This window comes from Octopus sinensis, linkage group LG7 (assembly GCF_006345805.1).
Source record: "Octopus sinensis linkage group LG7, ASM634580v1, whole genome shotgun sequence".
NCBI classification, from domain to species: Eukaryota; Metazoa; Mollusca; class Cephalopoda; order Octopoda; family Octopodidae; genus Octopus; species Octopus sinensis.
Genome location: NC_043003.1, coordinates 25,470,457 through 25,493,816, shown reverse-complemented (window position 1 = coordinate 25,493,816; position 23,360 = coordinate 25,470,457). Strand labels below are relative to the sequence as shown.

The following is a 23,360-nucleotide window of genomic DNA, read 5'->3' as shown; positions in this document are numbered from 1 at the left end:
TTGATCATTATCATTTTATATTCATTTTTCCTTGCTGATACAGATTGGGAAAATCATTGTGGACATGATGGTTCTTTGAGTTACTGCACTTTTAGACATATATACCAAATGTCATTCATATGTTACATTTTCGGTGTGATTCCAACAACTGGATACTCTTCCTGTTGCCAACCACTTTACCCTGTACATTTTATCATGGCACCAGAACTACATTTTCATGTCCTTGGGCATTACTAAACATCACTATCCCTTACTGGTATTATCTCTCCTTCCTCAATCTTAAGGCAGTGGATGACAGAATGGATAGAGCATCTGACAAAATGCAGTATATTTAGTTGCATCCTTATATTTATTCAGATGCGATAAAAGTCAACTTTTATCATTCTGTGATCAATTCATCAATACTGGTGTTGATGTCATCAACTGTTCTTTCCTTTCACGAGATTTGCAGGAAGCTATCCAGTTGCTAACAAAATACCATTACATTCACAATAGTGTGGAAAAATAGATTACACAAGAAAGCTAAGATATGTGTATTTATACATATATACACACACACACACATAATATAATTATATATTTCTGCTGGTTTGTCATAAGTGCAACCCACTATTGTCCAGTTTAATATCATGAAGTACCTTACCTATGTTTCAGTAAATTCTGATATTGAAGAATTTATTAAAATTACTTTGTCGTTATTAAATTTGTATTTATATATGTGGGTGTGTGGATATATATGTAGTTCTTGTGTCTAATTTAGAAATTGTGGATTTTAGGAACAATGTGAGTGAGTGTTTGTGTTGATATATATATATATGTATATATATATATATAATTTTCTTTACATTTCTAGCCTGATGCGGATTTATTTGAGAGTCAATCAGCTGAACCAAAGCCAACGAAGGGTATTGATATTCCAGCTTCCAGCCACTTGTCACACTCGTTATCGTCGTCAACGCATCCATCGAGTTCCCATGGGGACTGAGTTGTGCCACATGTGTAAAACCTGTTGGTGGCTCATGCAAAGCTTTACACTACTGTTGATTATCAAATGTATTCAGGGTAAACCACGACAGTGATGATTATGATGATTACAGGCACTTTTTTTTTCCCCCCTCCAACTATGATAACAGCAATGGCGCTAAAGATATTTTAAATGAAAAGCTAAAAAAATGAGAGCAAAAAAAAAACCAGAAAAACATGCTATATTTTGATAAGGGAGTCTTCTGCTCTGCTTTTTTTTTTTTTTTTTTACCGTGTATATAATATATACATATATATCATATGTATACATATATGGAAAGACAAATTACCATAACCTAACAACCTAAAAAAAAAATGTACAAAAAAAATACAAACTCATAAACCAGTAAAAAAAAAATACATATATACAGACATTAATGCAAAATCTATTCAGGATTATGCAGTAAACTGCATTATAAAATAGCAGTTTACCTTTCCTCCCCCCTGCAAGTGCATTTGTGTTGATTATACTGATGTGTGTGTATATATAATATATATATATATACTATCTTTTTCATATATACATGCATATATTTATTATTACTGTTATTTTTACTAGTAGTACAATTACAATAATAATTATCATTATTGGCCGAGGATCCCCCCACCATCTTCCAATCTTAATTTTGAAGAAGAAAAATTCAATTTTGTTTATATGTGGGGGAGGGGATGTTAAAAAATGAGGTGGTGGTTTCATCAGTTTTCTTTTTCTGTCTTTCAGGATATTTAAAACTTTGCTTTTGTTCTTTTCTTCTTTTTTTTTATCTTTTTTTTTCTTCCCCTTCTAGCATCTACTGTACTTTCTTTTTCCCCTCTAAACTTTTACACCTTTCTTTATAACTGAAATGACTTATGTATATAAACACATGCACACACACATACACACACAGTCTCTTTTGTTCTCTCTCTCTCTTTCTTTTTTCTCTCTTACCACTGGACTACTGCTGACTCAACTTCAAGAAAGCTTCCAGTTGTTTAGAATTTTTTATAACAAAACTATTTTTCCAATAAGAAGTCATTCATAAATAGTATAAAACAAAACTCTTCAATTATTAGTTGAATCTCTCAACTACATTGTTTTAATTTATTATTACTAACATTTTGTTTGGTTGTTTTTTTTTTTTCTGTCTTGAGAAGGGCATGAACATTAGAAATAGTCAGTTCCCTGACTTTTTTTTTTAATATAGGATGCTTCTTGAGCCCTTCCATCCTTGTTTCTTCTTTTCTAATGGCTTTAAAAACAAAAATAAACCAGGAATATTTATTTTTCCTAAAACAGTTAAAAATCAGCAACTCCTTACACAAAAACAAATAAAATTTATATACAAAGAAAAAATCCCTCACTTCCATTTTTATAACAATTTCCTAGTCTGTGATAGGTAAGAGGAACTGTGGAACTCTTTCTTTTACTCTCTCTTTCCTCTTGATTCTGCACTTTCTTCCTTACATTTTTCTCTCACTCCCCTGCCCCATCTCTCTCTTCCCCTCATTTCTCTCTCCTGTAATTTTGCTAAAGTCTCCATCACAGTTAAGAACACTTCCAAATTGAAATCCCTAGCAACCGTTCCATAGTTATTGATGAGATGAACATTTGTAGCTTTGTAAATTGGTCACCTTTAGAGTACATACATATGTATGGTGCACGTGTAAGAGATTGTTACATTAGAATTATCCCAGTCTGAATTACTTTAACAAGTTAGTATTTATAAGAAAAACATGAAGGTGATAGATGAACCTTTATACATAAGCAACAATTCAATATTATTAGGAAGATGGCAAGCTGGCAGGTCAAGTCTGCCTTTCATCCTTTCAGGGTTGATAGAATAAAGTACTAGTGAAATACTAGTGTCAGTGTAATTGACTAAACCCTCCCCCAAATTTCAGGCCTTGTACCCTATATTAGGAACAATTATTTATTAGGGTTTGCTTGCATCAGCAAATCTTAATGTGACTGAAGTGTTGTCACAGACAAATTTGAGCAAGACTTCTTGAATTGGTTGCTTCTGCTTTGCACAGTACTTACTGTAGCTGCTCATTGACATTCACTGTCTCCTTACAATTGAAAGTATATCATGGTAACACTGGTGTGGATAACCATATGATAACATTGTGTTACTATACATGCTCCCAAACACACCTATTTCACTTACATCGTATACTCTAACTACCTCCAAGAAAATGTGGGGAAAAGATGTTCAAGTGCAAAATGAAATATGGTAATTATTGGGGCTTGTATGTTTTCTCTCTTTTTATTATTTTATTTTGGGGGGGATAATTATGTTGCCAAACCAGATTCTGGTAGGACTTCTCTAATTCTTTGTTATTGGTAGCAGGCTATTATCATCCAGAAAAGAAAAGAAAAAAAAATCAACAGAAAATACTAATTTTTTTCCTCCTGTCATTTATATGAATGGAACTTTTGTATTATATAGATTGCAGTCAGAGGTTAGTAGAGGAAAGAGAATAAGGAAAAAAAAATCTTATTCCTTTTTTCTTTTTTCAATATATATACATATATATATATGTGGAAAATATTTTAAAAAAAGTAATCCAGCTTATAATTGGTCATTTGATCTGTCTTATTTTGGTATTGAAATTTCTATTTTTGTACTTAACAAGAACATTCATTGTTTTTATATATGCATGTGCACACATGCACTGTGGTGTATTACTTGTGTGAGTGTGCATACATGTGTGTGTGTGTGTGTGTATATATTTGTGTGTATACATATGTATATGTATGTGTGTATACATATATATATATATATTTTTTTTTTTTTTTTGCTTCCATTCTTGTATTTCTTTCCCTTCTCTTCATTTTGAACTCTAAGGTATTTGGAGGTCATATCCTAAATTTGTTAAGGCCTTTGTACATTCATTGGCAGCATTTACATTTTGCTGTATGGTATTACAGTTTTTCTGTATAATAGTTTGTATCTGAAAAATGAGATAGCAAAATGGAATCAGTCACAATTGTACTTTGCACTCACAAACACCCACATGAACGGTTTAAGTTATATTATTATTATTATTATCTCTAAACCTTCTATTTGTATGTATCATTTCCAAATAGTGATGTATGGCTCTGGATTGTAAGTGTTAACAAAATATTAAATTCTTTTAATCCTTCATTTCAAATGGAATTTGAGGTTTTATTTAAAACAAATGATTGAGATGAGTTACTGTTGCTTCAGTTCTTTCCTGTGTTCTGCCTGTCTTGAGAACAGATATTTTAGATGGATTTTTCCTAGAATATGTAGACTGTTCATTCTTACAATTGAAGAATTTAATTAGTGTGAAGGGTGTATTAATCAACTGCAAATGGAATTTGTTGTCCAGTTTTGCTTGGAGTTTTAGTTGGCTTCAGGTTTACTTGGCTGATGAAACTTGGAAAGGCAAGAGGGTCACAACTTCCATTTTGCTTAGTTTTTAACTTCTCACCAAATAAAAACTTAGAAATAATTGAATAACATTTACTTCAAACCCCACTTTAGCTGACTGTTAACAATAGTAAGAATTTTTTTTAGGATAAACTGAAATGTTGGGATAGATGGAGGAAGTTGGACAAAGGATGCAACTGTTATGCATCCATCAGGAACTTTTTCTGTCAGGATATTGAATGACTTCGGTTAAGGTTCTGAGTCTACTGTGCTTCTCACATTGACCAGTTTATTAATCTTAAATGTTTTCTGTCAATCTACTGCCCAGTGAAAATGCAAGGGTCTAATCACCATGACACCTGTTAAAGGGCTGACTGTCAGATATTTGGTTACAAAGCTACTGAGACTCTTCATATTAAATTTAGCAAAGTTATTTGAATAAGGATTATATTGTTACATTCGTTACTTAATTCATTGTACTGTAAAAATTAGTGATGTCCTCAGTTTAAGGATCTTTCTACTTCTCAGACAACCACTGAAATGCATACTAATAAAACTGGTAAAGAGATATGAATGAGGTAACTGTGTAAGGCTGATTCACTTACCCACCCCATGTACATTCAAGTATTTTTATCTCCTGATTGAAATTGAATAGCTATATAGTAAAAGATGCATTGTTTATTTCTTAGGGATCATAGCTATAAATAAGGTCTTGGGTTCTATTCCTGACAAGGTAGTGTGTTCTGTTCTTGAGCAAGGCATTTCATTTCAGTTTGATTCAAGCCACATAGCTGTAAAAGGAAACCAAGTGCTGGTGCAGTTCTTTCTCTCTCTCTCTCTCTCTCTCTCTCTCTCTCTCTCTCTCTCTCTCTCTCTCTCTCTCTCTCTCTCTCTCTCTCTCTCTCTCTCTCCCTCTTCCTCCATGCTCTGAGTCAAGAATGGGAGGGCCTAGAGGATGTCTGCTTGCAACAGTTGTAACAGTTTGTAAAAATATATTGAGTGATGGCTTAACTTTATAGTAACAGACCTTGAATCTAAGTGCGACTTGTTTAAACTTTCCCTTTGGAGGCTACAGAAGTTTGAAATACAGTTTGTCGATCACCACATATACATAAAATCCTATCATGGACAAAATCTGCTTACAGGTGTGAATTTGTTAAACATTGACAACTTTCAGCAAAACCTACTGAAAATAAAATAGCATCTGTTTACACACACTTTCCTTGATATGTCTGTATGTTAATAGTAGACCTGGAAAAACACAAACCATATTGATTTTTATTATTATTATGAAAGGATGGCAAGGCAACAAGCTGGTAGAATCGTTAACATGCCAGGCAAAATGCTTAGTGGCACTGGGATCAGTGGATTCGACTAGCCCCCTCTCCCAAAATTTCAGGCCTTGTGCCTGTAGTAGGAAGGATTATTATTAAAAGGTGACAAGCTGGTGAAATCATTGGGGCATGACGAAATCTGCTTTGGAGTTAAGGTAAACAATGGGGTTGATGCTATTGTCTAACCTCTTCCCTTCAATATTGCTGATCTTGTGCATAAATCAGAAACTTATTATTTAAATGGTTAGCTGGCAGAATTCTTTCAGAAAAATGCTTTGCAGTATTTTTTCTGGCTCCTTACATTCTATGTTCATTTCTCACCTAGGTCAGCTTTTGCTTTGTGCCAATATTTGAAGCATTGATAATAACTTATAAAGAAGTGGTGTAAGTTTTTTTTCCAAGCATTTACTGAGGGAGATGATTTCTTTGTTGCTGTTAACAACAGTAAGTTCATTGGTCAAATGTCACCCTAGTGTCTTAGTGACCTTCATTGAAAAAAAAAAAAAAAAATTTGCTTTTTAAATTTTATTTCTACTTACCAATGAAGTTAAAAAATTTGAATTATCCATATGTAAGAATTTTTTGGTTATGTGCCAACAGCTGAATGAATGAATGAAAAATTAATAATATATAATATTGTTTCTAGTAAGATGTAAGCTAAGGTTGTATATTTGGCGAGCTTGTTAATTTGCCAAATGGTTAAAATGTCAGAAATTCCTTTACTTCCAAAAATATTATTATTCTTCTAACACTAGGCTCATTAGTTGAGAGATATATGCTCTACATGTCACAGTTGATTTTTGTTATAGACTGATATACATCAGCCATGGAAAAACATTTGTAATAATTTGAGTTGTGATATTCATATCAAGACTTGTTTTTGCTTAGGATAAATAAGCATGAAGGATAGGGAAGGGAAACAATAGCATGGTCTTTTCAAGAACGCTTTAGATGTATTTGCTTGACCAAAGCTGGCTTGTAGCAGTTAAACAACATTATTTTCAAGTTGCAAATATATCCTGAAGATCCCAGTGAAATTAATGCCTGAACAATCTGAGAAATGAGTTGTTTATTGTCCAGAGTATATAAATCCATTTGTATATTTTATCCTGACTGGAAAACATATGCATTTGTTTTACATACTTTCTCTTGAGTTATGATTGCATATCAGAGTGCAAATTTTACCTGTTTTATATTGGTGTTACTCTCTTGAATTGGTAAAATGAATAAAGGGACTGGAATCTACAGCCCTCATCCTTTTTCTGCTACAAAAGAAATCAATACAATATCATGTTTCCCCAGCAATTATTTTGTTCTTCCTGAGGCTTAAACACCCTTGCAAAGGAAAAAAAAATCAGTTATTAGTCTGATAAAGCTCAGCTAGATGAAATATCTTATGGCATTTAGTTACATAAATACCATAATACCCTGGCATCAATTTTGCTTTACATCAGTGGATAAAATGAAGGCTAGTGTAAGTCATAGCACACCTGAGCCATGTATATAATAAGCTCATTATTTCATATCTCTTCAAAATTTTTGTGTCCAAGTTAGAAGTACTATAAACAGACGCCTAATATTGATTTGTGAATTCTGCTGCTGCAGATTGAGAGATAGAGGAAATTTTATGGAAAGAAGGAATTTCAGATAGAAGCAGTAATGTTGCTTTAGAGAAGGAAACAGAAATTCTTTGTTAGTTTTCTGTGGTTTTGTCTTTAGCTTACTTGATTTCTTAGGCCACTTCATTTTTCTTATTGTGCTGCTGCACTTTGGAAAGGTGACTCCTGAGCTTATCTGTGTTTCATGCTCTGGCAGTCTAGTTCCAACTTGTCTTGGTGATATCTCTGAAAGTCATGTCTTCATGTTCCCATGTGGGACTTGATCCCCATGCAGAAGATCTAACAAGGGCATGATCCTGTTACATTCCCTGCTAAAACCACCACCACTTTTGTCACAAACCTAGAGGAAGTTCTGTGATTGCTAAGACTATCAGAATTAGCCAAATCTCCTTAAAATTAGTTGTAGTTGTGGTGGTGGTGCCAAACAGCAAATGGCATCCTATTTAGAAACATAGAGTTTTCTCTTTGACTATGTAGAAACTATCAGTTATATTTAAGTGACATTGTTAATGCTCCTTAAAATTCGAATAATATCAGAATATCACCACTCACTGTTCCCCTCTCACACCAGATCCCTTAAATATCTTTGGCATAAATTGCCAAAATAAAATGAATTACTATTACTAGCAGTTATTTAACTGTGACTACCACCATCATTACTACTTACCTTCCATTTGTATTCTTTTAATTATTATTATTATTATTATGAGTAATGTCAACCCATACTCAAATGTATAAAATAAAAAGATACTGTTTAAATCTGTCCAAAATAATGCTTGTGCTGTAAAAGAGTTTCTTCTTTGGGTTTTTTTTTTTTTTTAATCATGTTTTGTAAATATTCTGTCAATATCTTCCAGATGTATATGAAAACGCTTGTTTGTTAGAGTGTGAGTGTTTGTTTGTATGTACATATTAATACATGAAAAATATTGAAACGCACATGTGTATATTATTCCTCTGTTTTAAGAGGTAGAATGGTGGTGTAGTTAGTGAGTAAATGAAATAATTCTGTAATAAATAAAAAAAAAAATTAAAAAAAGAAAAACAAAAAGGCTAAATGCAGCTGTCTGCCTGATACAGTCCATTATTATACCGAATATAATATATATTTTTAAATTTGGTGATGGGCTTTTTTTTTTTTTTTTATCCTTTACCCCTTCTTGATTTTTTTTTTTCCTTCTACCATTTTGCTTATAGCTGTTTTCCTATATACACTCATACCATTGTTATTTATTTTTATCCTTTATATAATTTTAAAACATTGCATAAATGATTTTGTTTTTTTTTTTCTGTTCCTTTGAAAATGTTTTATATATGTGTGTGTGCATATATATGTATATATATATATATGAATGTATATATGTATGTATGTATACATATATATATTTAAAAAAAAAAATAAAAAATACAAAATATAAAAAATTTCCTTTTTCTAAACTAATATTTTTTATTTGATTTATTTAGTTGTATTTCTGAAATATGTTTTCAGTTTTGCAATTAAAAAAGATATAAACATAAGTTGGTTGGCGTTAGTTAGGGTGTGACCTTTTTTCGTTTGGAGTGAGTGTGTCCGTGTTTGAATCTGCAAGTGAAAGTTTAGGTTTTGTTGAGTGATTTCTACACATTTTTCATCAATATAACGATAAAAATGCTTTCAATTTCAGTCTTAACTCAGTCAGGCTATTGTTTCACCTTCGTGTAAATCAATGGTTCTCAACTGGAGTCCATATGAGATTTTTAGGGGTTCATATAAACAGAATAGTAAATTGGGGAACCATTGTAGTATATTGTGTGTGAAAAGATTTTCCTTTAGCTGTATTTATTGCAAAGAAAGATCTGTTTCTCTCTCTAACATTTTACATAGTTCAACCCGACACAGGTTAGTACGTGAAAAGCAAAATAGGAATTTTGAAGCTAGTTTATAAACAAATGGTTATCGCAGAATAAAATAGTAACCAACGGGGTCCGCAGATAAACGATGGTTGAGAGCCACTGTCTGGTGATTAGGGTGTTAAACTCACAATTGCCAGATGGTGGTTATAATTCCTGAATTGGGATTCAGTCCACCCTGCTGTATATGTGTAGCTCTGCTACAGATTGGCATCTCATTCAGGGAGAGGGTTATAACCTTGGTCACTTATTCATAGAAACTGTTCAAGGCCTAGTGATTTATGTGGGTAAGTATAGTGTAAGTTGTCAAGTTTGTGGTTGACTCATCGAAAAATTGAGGCCGTAAGATCTTGCTGGAGGCATTTGGTGTGTCTGTAGCCTGTGAAGATTTTGTCATGGGAGCTATTTTCTAAAGTTGAAAACTAACTGAAAAATAAGGGAGCCTCTTACATAGTTACTCATTCTCATAGAATTAACAACTTAATCTTTTCAAATCACACTGTACAAGCTTAAAACGATACATTTAATAATGTAGTTCTAAATACACAATGTCTGAGGTGGAAAGGAAAATGATCGCTGCTGGAATGCTTTTCAACATAGTTTTGCTCAGAGGTGGCTAATCAATTTTTTCCCTATGTATAGGTCTAGACTTAAATAAGAGCAAATTTATTTTACTAAATGTTTTATTTTTATAATTGAAAAGGCAAGATATTTCAACAGAAATTTGGTAACGAAAGAAGGTTTAGTTTGGCAGTACCTGGTTATTTATTAAAGAAGCTTTCTTTTTATTATATTAGTTCAGTAGGAGATAATGTGTTGGCATATTGTTTGTGGTACAATGGTGTTTCATCTAGATACCCTGTTACTTTGTTTTACTTACCTGGCCAGGTAGTGGAGTAGAGAAAGAGACTAAAATAATTTGAACACTCAGAAAAGGGGTTTTTTTTTTTCCATGGAAGACAATTTGTTGAGGCAGAGTTTCTATAGCTGGGTGCCCTTGTTTCCAAGCTAGGTAATATTTCTTTATACTCAGACCATGAAAGACTGGAAATGAATAATCATTACAATATGTTAAGATAGTGGAACATACAAACATGTATATGACAGGTTTTTTTCACTTTCCCTCTATCAAATCCACAAACAAGGCTCTGTTTGGCTTGTGAGCTATAGTTGAAGACACCTATCTAAAGTGCTGTGGAGTAGGTCTGAACCCAAATTCATATGGCTGTAAATTCTTATTAGGATTAATTGGTGAACCAAATGAATTTACTGCAATCTGCTGCTCTAAATCATTTATGTAGCCTAAAATACAGTGGTGGGCTCAGCGTCCCTATGTATGTAAAGGGAAAATTTTAAAAGCATAACGTTTAAATCTGAAATAAGCTCATTCTTAGTTGCATATATATATATATATATATATATATATATACTATGTGTTCCAAAAAGTTATCAAGTATTGGATTGACAAGAATTATTGACTACTTAAATGCATTGTAATATTTAATGCAGTTCCATTAACCCTTTACCATTCAGATTCCTCTGTCAAATATAGTGCTTATTATTTTGAATTTATCATGAATTATCACATAGCTTCAAGGTTTCAACAATGTGGTAGTATACTTTCCAGAATTACATTGTAGGAGAGATTTGAGAGGCCTGATCTGGCTATCTTGAACACTGAGGTGTTAAGTTCTGGATTTAGATCTTTTACCATAATTCTGTCAAAATATGTTGCCTTTGTTCCAGTTAAATTCAGAAATAGGGAAGAAGTTAGTAACATAGATTTTTCATTATGAAGCTGGGGTATGGAATATAAATTGATACAAAATTTTGATGGAAGGTTTTAGTATAGATTGCTTTGACACTTAATATTAAACCACCGAAGACTACACTTGATTCTGATACAGATCTGTTTTAAAGTAATCTAAAACTAAACATTAAAATTTTGTTTGAAACATCATCCTAATACTTAGTTATTCTATAATCTTTCATTAGTTTTGAAATTAACTGAAAGAAAGTGTATTGCAACTGAAAATATATCGATGACAGGCTTAAAACAGGAGGGTTGGTGTTAAAAGGGCCAATTCCTGCAGAACACTGGCTTCTTGTTACATCTATAAACGGTTGGGGAAGTAAGGTCAAGGCATTAGATTCAACCCAACTGTTTGCAGCCCTGTCCTCAGGTAAGGGAGAACATTGTTGATACAGTGTATTTGCAAGTGGCCGTTGCAGGCTACACAGAGAAAATTGTTAGCTTGGTGTAGCCTTGCTTATTTGCAATATAATATATGAAGGTAGATAGTTACCAGTGATTTTATCCTTTGTAAATATGCTAATTTTTCAAGCCTGTGTGTGTACAGTATTTTATATCTACTTATTGATTTTGTACTCCAGCATGGTGAAGTCTGTGCTTTGCTGAAGAGGTCTAATAAGACTAAAACAGTGAGTTATCTCTGTTTGCTGAAATTATTAAAATGATTTGAGCTAATGAGGTTTTTTTCTCCATCACAACATTACTAAAAAGAGATTTTTCATGCTCCTCGTACAAAATATGGTGATGCTAACTTTGGTTATCATTCGGTGCAAGGATAAACAATAGATAATGTACAACATAAGATTGTTTGACATTATGAGCAGCAATTTGAAGCAGAAGAAAGAAATAGATCCAGTGACAAGATTGTTTCTGAATCTGGTGCTTATACTAAGATTAAAAATACTAGAAACCCTAATTTTGCTTGGATCCCCTATTCAATTTCTAACTTCTACTATTGCGTTTTATACCTTCACTGTCAATATATATCTATTATTATATCAAGTACTGGTTTGGCTTTTAAATCACTCGTTCTACTATTTGCTATTGTCATCATGCTCGGAATATTTTGACAGTAAACTCTGCCTTTGGAACAGGCATGAATGCTTCTGCACTTTCCTATTTTGAAGCTTTTGTGCCTAATAAATCACTAAGGTTTTTGTTATCACCATTAGCTATTACGAAATATGTATTCGAATGCACTGCCTTTGTTTCAGTGTTTTTTTTTGGGGGGGGGTTCAGTTTAGTAAAATAACTGTCATTCTTTAGTTGGTGTTTAGAACAAGAAAGATGGATGGTTTTAAATTAGATCGCTTTAAAACAGGAAGTTTGCTATCATAGGACCAAGTGTAGTCTTGGGTGGGTTAGTATCATGAGTTAAAGCAATGCTGGTGGAATAGGCAGTTGTATTGGTCCTCGTGTTCTTTAATATTCCAAATAATGATACCTCTGTTTTATTAGATGCTCTACATTTCCAAAGAATCAAGCCTCCATTCTTAGGTGCTCTTCTGTATTTCAAGCAATGGCACCTCTCTCTTAGATGCTCTTCAGTTAGCCAAAAAATGGTGTCTCTGTTCTTTTAAATCGGGCATTGGCAACATTTTTCAAGAACCAGACTGCATGAAAGATGATGCATCTTCAGGTGAGCTGCACTACTAAAAAAAATTTAAGGTAATTTTCATTGGCATGCCATTCAGAAAATCTTGAGCTGTGGCTCACCCAAGAGTGGTGTAGAGGCTCTTCAGTATTCCAAAAAACAGTGCCTCTTATTTTGTAGATTCTTTACAGTATTTTAAAGATTGATGCATCTGTTCCAAGTTCAAATCTTGCTGGGATTGCTTTTTGCCTTTCTTCCCTCTGAGGTATGTGAAATAAATAACAGGCATGTCCTTACACTTTAACAAACCACAAACTGTAAGACAAATTCCATGTGTTTGTTCTGGTCCCTTATGAGTTCAGATCCCTTCCGGGTTGGAAAAGTAAAGTACTGAGATTGATGACATTGACTTGTCCCATCCGCTTATATTTGTTGGCCATGTACCTAAATTACAAACAATCACTTCAAGGATGGTAGAATCAGAAAAGTAGCAAATAGAATGCTAAGTAGTACTTTGTTTCATCATTTGCATTCTTAATTCAAATCCAGCCATAACTCAACTTTTCATCTTTCTTGAGTTGTTGAATAAGAACTGGTTTCATTGACTTATAATGATATTTGACCTTGTGAAATCCCTCTTAATATTCTAAGGTAATAGGTTGGCAGAATTAGTACATTGTCAAACTGAAGTGCTTTGAGAAATTTTTTTTTGTGGCATTATAACCCTTTCTCTTCTAATTTCAAAACTGCTATTGAGATTGACTGGGCATTTTCTCCTTCCAAGACTACTGAAATCAATTAAATTGGCTGTAGAATCCTCTCAAAATGTTGGCTTTGAGCTTCTATTATAAATTATTATCATTATTTACAAAACTGGTGAACCAGCAGAATTGTTAGTGCATTGAACAAAATGCTTAGCATTTCTTCTGGCTGTTTACATCCTGAGCTCAGATCCCACCAAGGTAAAAAAATTTTCATTCTTTTTAGGTTGATTAAATACAGTACCAGGGTCGATGTAATTGACTAACCCTGTCCCTAAAAATTGACTAGCCTCACCAAAATTTGAAACAATATTATTATTTATCGTGGTTTGTCATAAGGCAGTAAGCTAGCAGAGGTGTTAATACGCCTGGCAAACTGTTTAGCTGCATTTCATCTATCTTTACGTTCTTTGTTCTAACTCTGCTGAGGCTGACTTTACCTTGCATTCTTTCAGGGTAGATAATATAAGTACCAATTGTGCAATGCGGTTGATGTATTCAACTAGCCCCGTCCCCTGAATTTGCTGGCCTTGTGCCAAATTTGAAACCATTATTATAGGTTGTCTTTGTCTTTCATCCTTCTAGGGTCCATCTGGTTAAACACATTCTTCAATGATAGAAATCCCTATAAGCTAGTGAGATCAGTAGCATGTTCAACAAAATTGCTTGTGACCAGTTATATCCTTTTACATACTGCAGTTCAAATCCCACCAGAGCTGAATGAACATTTTTTTTTTTTGAATTTAAAAATATATAAATATTTTGAAATCATTCTTCAAAATATATAAATATATGTAATAAAAACTTTCAGTGCAAATCCTGCAAGACAATACATGTATATATATATGTAATGAGAAAAATGTTGAAAGTGAGTTTGAAGTTAGAGCTTCATTGCTTTCTATCTGAGAAAGGTGATGAAGCCAAAGCTTCAAAATCACTGGCAAATTTTTTCTTATAAATGTTTGATAAAGCAAAATGGGTGAGTCAGGTACAGACTCTATGCAAAAAGGCAGTGGTAGCCCTGTATTACTACAAAACCTGAATGGTGTTAACAGTGAATAACAAGTTTGTGAAAGCAAAAAGAAAAGTGAATTGTTCTTGTGTGTATGAATATGTGTGTGTGTGCATATATATATATACATATATATAATCTGTGCTAAGTATATCACATGCTGTGATGGGCAAAATAAAACAGACTTTGATGTAATATCCCTCTACCCTTAGTCATATAACTTCAATATACTGGTTGAAAAAACATTGACCATGAATATCTCCTTTTGATATATGAATGAATAAGAAATATTTATGAGTGTGTGTTTGTGTTACATATATGTGGATGTATATATGTATAGACATGGACACATATTTTTATAGTAAACTTGAAAATTTTTAATTCCACACCTCGACTTAGAAGCTATTATTTTTTTTTTCATTTATATATATATATATATATCTTTTTTTTTTATTGTCTCCTTAATAAGATACATACATATATATCCTATATTTTAATCTGAGCAATAATGTGTGGATATTGGTTCAAATTTTGTACATAGTCATAAAAGAAAAATTTCCAAAAATAATTTTTGTAAGAAAAAAAAAGACAAGCTATATATATATATATATATATATGTATATATATATATATATATGTATATATATATATATTATATATATATATATATTGTTGGTTAACTTAGAGTTGAATGACAAATACAAGTTTATATTTTTTAAACAAAGCAAAACCTGTTTAAGAATTTTATTATCATATGAACATACTTTGTATTTGCATATTTCTCTTTGTTCAAAATTGTAAATGTGTGTGTGCGTGTGCATATATATATGTGTGTGTGTGTATATACAAGCACACAGTGAGTGTGTATATAAAACTATATATTCTATGTATACACATGTAAATATATATAAAAATAACTTTTTTTCCCTCTTTTATTAAACCTTTTTAAGTTCTCCTTAACTAAAATAGCATTTTTGTTTTCATTTGTTTTTATTTTTAATATCAACGTTGAGTGGCATTGGTTCCTTTAGATCATGCTGTGTAGTTAAGAAGACCACTTTTCAATCATGTGGTTCCAGGTTCAGTCCAACTGTGTGCAATCTTGAACAAGTGTCTCTTATAGCTTTGGATCATACTGGTGAGTAGAATTTGGTTGACAAACTACAGAAGTCTCTTTGTGTGTATAGGTGCAGGTGTGGCTGTGTAGTAAGAAGTTTGCTTCCAAACTACATGGTTCTGGGTTCAATCCCTTGGGCAAGTGTCTTCTGTTACAGCCTTGGGCCAATGAACTTTGTGGGTGTATTTGGCAAATCAGAAACTGAAAGAAACCTGTTGTGTGTGTTTGTTCCCCACCACCACTTGACAACTGATGTTGGTGTGTTTACGTTCCTATAACTTAGTGGTTCAGCTAAAGTGACTGATAAAATAAGTAATTGGCTTTAAAAAATAGAATAAGTACTGGGCTTGATTCTTCGGCTAAAATTCTTTGAAGTGGTGCCCCAGCATGGACTCAGTCTAATGACTAAAGCAAGTAAAAGATATTTGTGACTTCCATATTGAGTTGTATTATAAACTACAGAGCAAATAGCACTCTGCATTGATTATTACAAGTACTCAGCCACAACAATATATCATCAGGGAACACTTTATTGCATTAAGATGCAAGATAACTGTCATATACATATGAGCTTATGTCACTGTTAAAAGCAGTGTCTTTAAGACCGTGGGCATACTAGTATTATATTCTAGTGCAGTTCCTACAGTGGGCAGTATTGCCTCCCTGTGGTGGTGGGATGTTCCAAGGGGGCATTGAAAAAAGTGGGGTGATAATGAGAAGGTGACTCGTGTAAAAAAAACAAAATTGGTTTGTTAGGTTAAATTTTATTTGTGAAATACAGTTGCTCTGAATTTGCTTCAGAAAGAGGTCTATGTTTGGGGTGGGAGAACTGGGAATGCGGCCTGAGTGTCAAGAGGGTGGCAGCCCAAAAAGTTTGGGAATCACTGTTCTAGCATAAGGTATCTTAATGCTAGTGTATTTGATTAAAGATATTGGGTTTTGTAAATGGTGGTTAATTAGTGTGCTTGTGAGTATATATGTAGGCACAGACACACACACACACATTGTTCATCCCCGATAAAACCAAAGGAAGTCCCTTCTTCCCCTACATTGTCTTCATGCATTTTTTCTTTCCCCTACAATTGAGTGAGAAAGCCAGAGTTTAAGGGTGATAAGAGTAAAAAACAAAAAACTGATAGAAGCAACAAGGTGTTAGACAACTATATGATGGTTGTTGGTAAGACCATTGGATAGAAGAAACAACTGAATGAATGATAGAAGCATAAAGGAGAAGAACCACAATGCTGGAGCAGAGAGTAAAGGGAGAGAGAAAGAGAGGTTTATAGATAGCTATGTGATGGTTAGAGAAAAAGAAACTGCATGTTCTGAAGTGACAGAGACCAAAGTGAGATACAGTTTGGTGGAAGTGAGAGGGCAGTGAATATTAAGAATTAGTAATATAGTGATAATGTGGAGAGAATGGTAAATAGTGATGGTAAGAAAATGGACATAGTGGATATTGATAATGAGCAATAATAGGTCAGACAGTAGTGGAGGAAAGAGATGTGTGTGATGTTAAAAACAAATGTCATACATTATCATCTCTTATTACAATGGTGGCATGATGGAAGAGAGATACAGTGATAATAGAGTGGTACTTTGATAGGAGAGGGGTGGTGGTATATGAAAGCTTAATATGAATGTAATAATCAGGAGAGACTCAAATGTAGATATAAACCTCACTTACCATCTCCAGTGGATTTTACAAGTGCTATTTTGAGTCTGTTTGTTAGGAGTGATCCATTACTCCAAAATGCTAAGCATCCATCTGAGGATCATATTACACATTGAGTCTAATTCCTCAATGCATTCTACTTCTGTAGGGCCTGTTGATTAAATAGAGTTCTGAGCCACTAACACTAATAATGCTCAACTACTTATATGTGGGTGTATGTACATATAAGAATGATATCATCCATGGTGGATCTAATGCATTTGTTTGTACATCATTGCTCTTGTTTCTTTGTGTTGGTCTAATATGGTAACTGTAAGTGCATTAAGTACGTTTCTGTGGCATATTGCGTGCATTATTGTGTCTTATATATGTGCTGTGGATATTATATGTAATTCCTTATACACCTGTCATTCATGTATACAAGTTAATGTTGCAGGACGAGATAGTTGTAGCACGGACTGTTGTGAGTCAACTTTTGTTCCGAGTTTGGTCATAGTTACTTTTTCTCCGTCGATTAGCGTTCCAAACATAATCGCTCCAAAACTTTTGTGGCCTTTCTGTACCCTGGGTTAAATGCTGTTTGGAGTCATTTCATTTTTTAATTATTTTTTTTTCTTTAAACAATAGAAAATAGTTTAAGTAGGTTCTTTCGCGCTATGTAGCGTGCAAAGTAAAGAGTTACGTCCCTTAATTTTATACAAATTATTTCCCTTATGTAATTTTGTTAACTTACAAAATCTATTCATTTTTTTAAAGTTTTTCTGCATCCACTTGTCTAGACTACTACGTATTGTGTAGTAGTAGTAATAATAGTTTGATTGTAGGCCCTTTAGCTGAATCATTGGCAGTTCACCAGCTATTATTTGTGGTAGACATAAACCATTGTTGTCTGGTTTAATACCACAATCTGTCCCTTTGTTGCCTCACTGTTTCAAGCATTTAGGCCATATTTCTAGTCAAAGTATAACTTCCTGTCTTTTCCCTTTCCTACTAGTCGCAAAAGGCTTGGGAATAGTCAAGGATACTCCAGATCTTTCCTTGGCAAAGCAATTAAGAAAATAGATGTCCTGATGTGGTTATTCGGTAGCTTATTTGCAATATGCTCAAAATCTATCCATGTAGAATGGTGACGTTTATTATGGTAGGGTTTGAACCTGAAACTTAATGCTCCCAAATAGCTTGTCTTATCACTTGTATTTTCTAAACTGGTGTTGTTCCTCCACTGGATCAATTTTGTTCTTGACCATCATGTTAGTGATAAAAAATAAAGATCTGGAATGTGTACCATACAGGACTGTAGGTAATCATTTTCGAAAGATTGCAATATGGATGGTAGGCAGTGTCATGGATGTGTGGTTAAGGAGTTTGCTTTGACATCACAATGTTTTGGGTTCAGTCCCACTGTATACTTTGGGCTAGAGCCTTCTACTATAACTCTAGCCCAACTAAGGCCTTGTGGGTAGACAGAAACTGTACAAAGCCCATCATATATACATATATCACTGGGTGCATGGCTCAACGGTTTGAGCGTGAGGTAGTGAGTTTGATTCCTGGACTGGGTTGTGTTCTTGAGCAAGACACTTTATTTCATGTTGCTCCAGTTCACTCAGCTGTAGAAATGAGTTGCAATGTCACTGGTGCCAAGCTGTATTAGTGCTTGCCTTTCCCTTGGATAATAACAGTGGCATGGAGAGGGGAGGTTGGTATGCATGGGTGACTGCTGGTCTTTCATAAACAACCTTGCCCAGACTTGTGCCTTAGAGGGTAACTTTCTAGGTGCAGTTCCATTGTCATTCATGACTGAAGGGGTCTTTACCTTACTGACCTGCTCTATTACCTACCTAACTGCAGTATTTTGTTGCATTAATTGTGGATTTTATGAGATTTCCTCAACCTGTTGTATTTCACTCAATATACATCCTTCATTCTTAATATTGTCCCTCTCCACTCACATTTTGCATTGATCTCCCTACTGTGCCACAAACTTATCAATTCTGCTCCACTATCATTCATCTCTTACTACTTCTATGTTCTGTGCTTACTTCTCCCTCACATTTTTGCAACCTCCTCTCACACACATCATCTCCCTTTCTCTCATCCTTCCTCTGTTTACTGTATTATTATTTCTATTCTGTTACTCTTCAACTCTTTCTGCACTGTCAGTTATCACCATTTCTCCCTTACTGCCCTTCATCTCATACATATCATCAATCACTCCTTCACACTTGTCCCCCATTCATTACATTCACTCCTCAGCCCTACCATTCTCTAGTCATCAACTGCTCTTCTCTGCCTGTCATCCAATGTATAATTTTCATCTTACAACCATTGTTTCTTTATTCATTATTTTCACCCACTCACTTATTCCCCATCTCTCACTCTTCCCATACACTCTAGCAACCTCTACTTACCCACATTCTCTGTTCTTCTGTTCCCACTCACTTCTCCTCAGCTCATATTCTGAGGGTCCACCTTGACACTTTATCATTCTTATTTTCATCTCTCCAGCTCCACCCCAGTTACTCCTACCCACTCATTCATAATGTGAGTAGCCATATAGCTTCTCTACAGTAAGTAAACTGTTCTGCAAAGGCCCCTTCATTCATATTTCAGCTCCTCATCTCATAGGATAAAGCCACCTCACTTTCTATTATCACTCCACTGAGAGGAAAGCGATATTAGTCTTGCAAGCTGCAAGGCAATTTCACTAGTTCTGGTTCCACAATAAAAGCATCCAGTATATTCTGTGAAATTGTTGGCATTAAGAAGGGTATCCACTTGTAAAAACCATGCCAAAGTAAACATTGGTGTACATAGCAGTCCTCAGACCTATCAAATTCTATCAAATTTTCCAGCTCATCCCAGCAGAGAAGGTGGACGTTAAGTGATGATGAGGATTACAATATATATATATACATATATATAAAATCATGGTATCAACCAGATTATCAGATGGTCACAATGCACTTTGCATTGCTTTAGCTTCTGAACTAGGCCACCAGGCCATTGTTCCCCTTGATTGGAAGACTATTCCCTCACAGGGTTACATCCATTTACAGCTGAATGGGCTGGAGCAACATGAAATGAAATGACGACCAATGCTGGTGTGTTTACTTCCCCGTAACTTAGCAGTTCGGCAAAAGAAACTGATAGAATAAGTACTAGGCTTACAAAGAATAAGTCTTGGGGTCGATTTGCTTGACTAAATGCGGTGGTCCAGCATGGCTACAGTCATATGACTGAAACAAGTAAAAGAGTAACTTACTAAAAAAATGGAGTATTGGTTAGTAAGCCCCAAATCAGCTCTAACCAAGTTGGCTTATGATCAAATACATTTCAACAAGGATCATTTGATTTTGTCTTTTTTTTTTCATCCATAACTAGTAAGTTTCTTCTTTTCCTTTAGGATGTGAATAGAGTGAGATTTGCTTTGATTTAGCAAATCAAACAATTGCATAGAGGCTGTCCAGGGACCCAGTGTTAATATATGTATGCTGTGATTTACTGTTAATAAATATATGCTATAAGCCCTAGTACATTGCTTTATCCAAGGTCTAATGTTAGTAATAAGATGGCTATGCTGCTATTAGCTAATGGAGAAGTGCTGTTTACGTTGGCATTAAATAACTTACCAATGTTTTGCTGACTTGTAAATGCTGAGATCAATTCCTTTGAAGTTAGTGGAGAGGTGGTGTCAGTATTGTGATGCCAGCACCAAATCAGATGAGAATGGTTTTTTTCTTTTTTTATATTGGCATCTTACCCGCACACATACTTACAAAAAAAGATAAGAAAAAAGTCATTGTCTGCATTTGGCAAATTTCCTACCTATATGAGTGTACGAGGTGTTAAACAGAATTGAACGAATATCACGTAAAGAACAAATCAAATTGTTTGTATGAAAATATTTGAGTGTTTCCACAAGGTATATAAACAGCCTACAGGGTTGCTCAAGCAGCTTGAAACAGCAGTCTTACAAATGAAAGACATACATCCAGGATGTGCTTTTACTTGAAACAAAAGATGTGATTAACAGGCAAAAGGCTTTGGTTTGTAGGACTGTTCACTAAGGTGACCTGTTGTTAAACAACAACCATAAGAAAGTACTGTCTACAAAAGCACATTCATCCAATCTGCTGGACATAGCATTCAAATCTCCCTCTTATCAAAATCATAGTCTACTGGCTTAAAAAGTCCTATGACACATTGAACAACAAAGCTAGATTCACTTTCTAAAATATAGAGGAAATGGTCATGGCTGGAATTCCTTTGATCATAAGTCTGCTCAATTAGCAACACCAGATTACAGCACACAGGTCAACAAGGAAAGTTCTACATAGTCACTCAAACTGTTAGAAATAGTAGCTGAATCTCATCCACAGTCTTGAAAAAGAGGGAAGACACATTTGGTAAGTCCTAGATATACTATGCTTGAAAGCAAAAAATTGACCTACTGCAAATAGCAGCTGAATCTCCTTTATATCAACTCCAGTCTTGAAAAATAGGAAGGACACATTTGGTGAGGCAATCCTCAATACACTATGCCAGAAAACAAAAGATAGCTCAGCTGATCATAGAGCTGCTCAGTCTACACTGACCTGGTGTTAAATAGCAACACTGCACTATAACACATTGAATTATGCATAGATATAGTATATTGAAAAAGAAAAAGGAGACAAATTTTCATTATAGGTTTGCCGAAAAAGCCATGCGCAATGTGTTGCCATAAAGAAAAACTCTAATTGTCACTAAATGCAGCTAAGGATGTTAGAACATCTACATTGCTAGAAATGCATCCATGAATTTTTATGGTGATTACATATATGCTGATTGGCAATTAAGCCTGGAATCAGCCGAGCAAGTGGTCCTTACTGACGACACTACAAAAATAGCTCAACTGATCACTCAGTATAAGAAACTCTCAACTGGTGTTTTGGACAATTACAGCCCCTGTCAGCATATATGTTTATAATTATGTGCTTTAACTACAGCATTAGAACATTTTAGCTCCTATTTCTAGCAATGTAGGTGTCCTAACACCCTTCATCGCATTTAGTTGCAATTATAGTTTTCCTTTACAGTAACACATTGCACATGGCTGTTTATATTAATTTTTGTATACATATTAGCAATTTACTAAACCATTCTTTTACTCTTTTACTTGTTTCAGTCATGTGACTGTGGCCATGCTCGAGCACTGCCTTTAGTCGAGCAAATCGACCCCAGGACTTATTCTTTGTAAACCTAGTACTTATTCTATCGGTCTCTTTTTACCGAACCGCTAAGTTATGGTGACGTAATCACACCAGCATCGGTTGCCAAGCGATGTTGGGGGATAAACACAGACACGCACACATATATACGACAGGCTTCTTTCAGTTTCCGTCTACCAAATCCACTCACAAAGCTTTGGTCGACCTGAAGCTATAGTAGAAGACACTTGCCCATGGTGCCACGCAGTGGGACTGAACCCGGAACCATGTGGTTGGTAAACAAGCTACTTGCCACACAGCCACTCCTAAGAAAAATATATATTGGGCTAAGTTGTGCTAGATATATATATATATATATATATATATATATATATATATATAAATAAATAATACTGATGGTCTGATTCTGAATCGTAGATCTGTTCGGTTGAGGCTGACCTGGAATTGAATGACAACTACTGACAGTACAATATTTCTGATTTCAAGCGGGGGCGAACCGGCAGAATGGTTAGCGCATTGGAGAAAATGCTTAGCAGCATTTCTTCTAGCTCTTTACATTCTCAGTCCAGATTCGCCTGTGGTCAACCTTGCCCTTCATCCTATGGAAGTCGATCAAATATAGTACCAGTCAAGAACTGAGGTCGATTACATTGACCTACGCCCTCTCCTAAAATTGCTGGCTTTGTGCCAAAACTTGAAAGCAATATTTCCTCTTTCACTTTCCTATTAAAAAACTCTACAATAGTACATCAGTCGGAATAAACGGAAAGTTACTTTCTCTTTATACCGTCTCCTCCCACTCCTCTCCTTTATCATATTATCTTTCTTACCGCAGCGGTTCCCCCGCCCCACCTTTCCATACCGCTTCACTTGCCGGTATATTACCTCTCAGTATTACTCTCTCTCCCTCGTCTCTTTCTATATTTCTA

The 23,360-nt window shown here is 34.4% G+C and overlaps 1 protein-coding gene across 5 annotated transcripts in view; it reads left to right on the top strand.

The window, feature by feature from the left end:
* Nucleotides 1-8,388, top strand: part of LOC115214148 (la-related protein 1) — a 70,960-nt gene extending 62,572 nt beyond the window's left edge. For all 5 annotated transcript variants that reach the window (XM_029783220.2, XM_029783218.2, XM_029783219.2 and 2 more), the window contains exon 21: nucleotides 854-8,388. In XM_029783220.2, the coding sequence (XP_029639080.1) occupies nucleotides 854-985 (132 nt within the window). In that variant the 3' untranslated portion in view covers nucleotides 986-8,388. The remainder of the gene's footprint in view (nucleotides 1-853) is intronic.
* The last annotated feature ends 14,972 nt before the right edge of the window (nucleotides 8,389-23,360 follow it).